At 42.3% G+C, this 4,909-nt stretch overlaps 1 protein-coding gene across 1 annotated transcript in view; it reads right to left on the bottom strand.

Moving 5' to 3' along the window:
* The window catches only part of ZSWIM6 (zinc finger, SWIM-type containing 6), a 146,337-nt gene extending 141,442 nt beyond the window's left edge, over positions 1-4,895 (bottom strand). The window contains 1 exon segment of the mRNA XM_010005408.1: positions 4,683-4,895. Coding sequence (XP_010003710.1) covers positions 4,683-4,895 — 213 coding nt within the window.
* Positions 4,896-4,909: the final 14 nt, after the last annotated feature.

Below are 4,909 nucleotides of genomic sequence, written 5' to 3'. Positions count from 1 at the left end.
AGTAAGATCAGGCAATTCCCAGCAAAGGATGAAATTTAAAACTTATCCTTCTCTCCTTGGCAGCACTATTGCCTAGTTTTGGCAGCTCCCCACTCAGCTGCCTTCCACAAATCCCACTTCAAGGTGCCAAATTTCCAGCATACCCATGGATCAGATTTGGATGTTAGAAATGCTATTGGGTGCATACAACTCAGGAACTATGACCTTCAGCATGATGATGTCCAAGTCTCTTTTTGGCTGTAGACCAAAGACGCTGAAGGGCTTCATAGAAAGAGAAATAGAGAGGCTGTTCACATACATTTTAGTTAGTAGTAAGACCTCTCCTTCTAGGTTGCCTCAGATCATGCTTTGCCAGTTTCCAATCAGTCCTCCCCTTTCTAAAGAAACAAAAAAAATACTTCAGTTTTATGACAAGATCCATAGAGCAGGTGCTACACTAACAACAAGGGCCAAAAGTATACAGAATTCAAACCAGCTATACTGCTGAGTGCAATGGACCCTGAAGGGCTCCAGTGCAGGAGCTCATTGCTAAACTGGGCAGTTTAGGTTTGGAAAGGAAAGGTGTTAGGACTAGCCTGGCTGTTTTACATTAATGCATGCTTGCAGCATGTAAAAAAATAAAATAAAATAGCTCATTACCTGGCCTGATTAGGCCTACCTGCTCACCTCCTGTCCTCCATGACTTAATGGCATTGGCAGCTCTGATAGCAGGAGTTGGAGCAAGGTGGTAGTGGCTCATGAGGGGCTCTTATACTTTTTACAGACTTGGCTCAAGGATTTATTTCCTTCAAGTTTAGCTTAATATTTTAATTATTAATTAAATGATATTTTTTCTGTTATCAGAGAGCATGAAAATACTTACAGGAAGCAAGCAAAAAGGTCACAAACATACCTTTCATATTCAAACAAATATATGTCCACCTCCTCATTCCCTTTAAGTGTGTAGTAGTAACCACTTGATTGATTGATTGATTGATTGATTGATTGATTGATTGATGTACATCTTGCAAGAGTCTGTATTGCCCAGCTCAAGGCAAAAGCCAGGACAACATGAGATTGTACTTAAAGTACAACTTGTAAGTCACCCACGAGTGGGAGAAGATCTGACATGAAGTTATTCAGTTCTGTCCTTCATTTTCAAATGGAGAAAAGCTTTTAAATTAAGCAAACTCTTTGTACACCCCACGGTAACTGCAAGCAAATTATCTTAACAGCTTCCAAAAAGGGGAAAACGTGCTTTCAAAAGAACCATAACACACAGGCCCATGCCTGGCAGTGACTGACGGGAGTTGCATCAGTCTGTCTCAGCCTATCACCCTGTAAAGCTGGCGCTGGATCAGCCACAGCTTCTGTGGCAGTGCGACCCAGGGCCGCTGTTCAAGGGCAGAATATGATGCATTGTGTCTTAGCCTCAGTCTCTGAGGGACTTACACATTGCTAGTCCCTTCTATCTTTTGCCTTTGTAGTGCAATCAAACACATATTCTAGTAATAAAAAATACATATTCTTGGAGCACTCACATCTTCATTTTTCACCCCACCTGGCCGAAATGTGCAGAGCCACCCTTACCTGTTAAAAAGGAGTGTTAAAGATTTAGAAAAGCTTATAATTTTCCGAAGCCTGAGACCAAAGAGACAGCAGACCAAAGTCTGCATGATGAGAATCTCTTTCACACACGTGTACTAACTTATTCACGAATGAGCAAAGTCTGCTTTATCTTGTTGTTCTTTGTACAAAATTATTCTGTTATTCTGTTGCACAGAATAAACATTGCAGACTGAACTGAAACACATCATACACAAAGGCCCATTTCTAGCTTGTGGGTCTAGCAACTATATTGTGTTTTGTTTCATTCTAGTCCTGAAAACAAAAAAACCTGCTTGAATTAGGGAAATTACTAATTTTCTGATCAGCAACAAAAACAATCTACACTCTAAAAATGGCATTCAGATGTATTGTTCTTCTTCAGGAGACATGTATGTGTTCAGTCTTGTGCAGCAATGTACTTCTTCCACATTTTTGCTGGCACTGGAGTTTTCTGGGCTGCACTCTCAGCAAGGACAGAGGCCTGCTATGACTTAAAAAATCTCTCCTGCTCCCTTTTCTGTCAGAGCAGACAGAATTAGAGCCTCTTCACTTTCTGGAGGGCTTCAATGAAAGGAAAATTCATTGACTGGCTGCTGGCCCTCTGCCCCAAATTTCGTCATCCATTTGGGCCAAATTCTCCTACCTGGCCTATTGTAGTCACACAAAGCCTTCAGTAGCAATCCTGTCCACTGAGCTGAGAGCAAAATTTAGCTGTTAAGGCTGACACAGATCCTGATGCAGTCTTGCCTTTGTTCTTTGTTATCTCAGAAAGAATTTCAGCCTCCCTTGCAGCTGTGGTTTTTATCCAACAATAACAACACTTTTGTGGTCTTTACAAAAAACTAATATCTGCCAAAAAACGCTGCTTAAAATAGCACTGTACAGCATTTAAGGTATCATTTTCCTTGGACTGCTACTTTTAGACATCATGATTAACTCAATGGATTGCCTTTTTATGTGTTGACTTAGGTAGTTGCATTTCCTGTTGCAGGGATGAAAATTACACATATATTTTTAAAAACTACTCTCTGATTTCCAGTGGATCACACTGTGTCCCAAATGGTCCAGGACCAGGCTCTCTCTCCTTTTCTGGTATTGACAAATATTTGACTGTGCAAGTTTCCCCACTGAATCAGTGAAACTATCTGTGGAATAGTGAAGATACCAACATTTAACCCTTCATTACAGTAGCGCCTCTGCAACTGTAGCCATGTACTAAACCAACACATTGCCTAGGATAATACCAACAAAACCCTTAAATATATTAGCAAGAAAACAATAAATCCTCCCTCGTGAGTAACTGCATGTTCTTATATTTAAATAGTCAACAAACTAATGTGTGTTCTTGGATTAATATTTTCCAGATATAACATCTGTTATGTCTCTACAATTTCATTAAATACTTAATTTTTGAAAAAATACTATGCAGAAAATTAAAATCTGCATATTCTCTGGTCTACCAAGATGCTTAAAGTATTCAAGTGCAAGTCATGTTCTTTGCCCATCTTATCAAAGGGAGCAGAACATATACTTCAGCCAGTGGACTTTTGCTCAAGATCATATAATTGAATCACAAACTGGTTTGGGTTGGACACAACTTCAGAGATCATCTAGATGAGTACAAAGTGTGATGTACAAGGAAAAGGATGGGAGTCCTGTGCTTTACTAGTCACCCATTTGTCCTGTCCTGAAGACATTATTTTCTTTTGAGAAGATTTGATTTTGAGGAGAAGAGAAGGCTCCAGGGAGACCTTAGAGCACCTTTCAGTGCTGGAAGGGGCTACAGGAAAGCTGGGGAGGGAATTTTGACAAGGGGAGGGAGTGATGGGACAAGGGTTAACGGATTAAAACTGGAAGAAGAGAGATTTAGGTTAGACTTTAGGAAGAAATTCTTCAGTGTGAGGGTGGTGAGACACTGGCCAAGGTTGCCCAGGGAAGCTGTGGCTGCCCCATCCCTGGCAGTGTTGAAGGGCAGGTTGGATGGGGCTTGGAGCAACCTGGGCTGGTGGGAGGTGTCCCTGCCTGTGGCAGCGGGGTTGGGACCCTTCCAATCCAAACCATTCTATGATTCTATGATTTTAGGGAATGGAAAAATACAGACTTTCTTTTGATGGTTAGGATGGCCATTTGGGTTTTTCTCTTTGTGGATTAAAAAAAAAAACAACATATAGACTACCTAGAAGCAAATAAAATTAATGCTATATAAGCTACTTACAGAACATAATATTTTCCACTACAAAATTATGGCCAAAACCATAAACACTTTTGCAAAAATAGTTTATTGACACCATAGAAAAACAAAGTTGTATTTGTCATAGGGGCTTGAGTGTGATAAAATATCTTGACATTTTAAAAAAGACCACTTTATGGGTGCATTTTGCCTTCTGGGTTTCTAAATCTGCCCTGCCTCTTCCCTTTCTGTCACCTGGACTGTAACCTATTCAAGACCAGAAGAATACGTATTATGATTCAGGATGAACTCTATTCATAGTAATTAACAATGGAACAGAAAGGTACCATTGAAAGGGGAGATTTCCTCAGTAGGATGTGTCTTTAGCAGGAACTGTATGTTTCTCTTCAGGAGAACCATTGTATATAGAGAGATGGGACTACAGAGCAAGCCTGCCATCTGGCACTAAATCTTAGGCACAGAAGACAGGCAGCTCAGCTGCACAGAGCTTCATGGTTTGCAGTCTGGCAAAGCAGCATTTACCTCATAGAGCAGGAAAGGAGGTGCAATAGTTAAGGCTGTATACTAGTAGCCCAAGTTCCAGTTAAGACTTCAATATAATAAAGGCAGAAATCCTGTCACCTCACCTGACTATAAAAAACAGGCATCCAATCCAAACTAGTCATTTTTACTCTTTTCCTGTTGTCAATGGTGACAGACAGGACATTTTGGTGAAGTCACTGAGGCGAGGAACACCAGAGAGAGGGATGGTGCTGGTGGAGCCCTTCTGCAGCAGCTAAACTGCAAGGAAACCCTCGGCAAACCCGAGGAATAGAAGGTGAGAGAGAGAGGGAAACGGAGAGAGTGAGAGGGAGTCAGTCATAGCCCCTGTGAGAGCTTCTGGGGAGCAGCAGCTCTGACTCACCGTGGGCAGAGGCAAAGGGACAGGGCCTGACCCCCTTGGGTAGAAGAGCAGCCCCTGGGGAGTGCAGAGACCAGGAGCAGCAAACAGGGCATGGGGCGGCAGGTTGTGCTGCAGCTGGTGCAGGCAGGGCGTGCGGGGCAGGGCACGGGCCCCTCTGGGCTCAGGGTAAGAGCTCGGCTGGTGATCATCCCCCTTTGAGGAGGACCTAGCCATGGTACCCACTTGGG

The sequence above is a fragment of the Chaetura pelagica genome, unplaced genomic scaffold (genome assembly GCF_000747805.2).
Source record: "Chaetura pelagica isolate M959 unplaced genomic scaffold, ChaPel_1.0 scaffold37, whole genome shotgun sequence".
NCBI classification, from domain to species: Eukaryota; Metazoa; Chordata; class Aves; order Apodiformes; family Apodidae; genus Chaetura; species Chaetura pelagica.
This window is presented reverse-complemented; position numbering and strand designations above follow the sequence as displayed.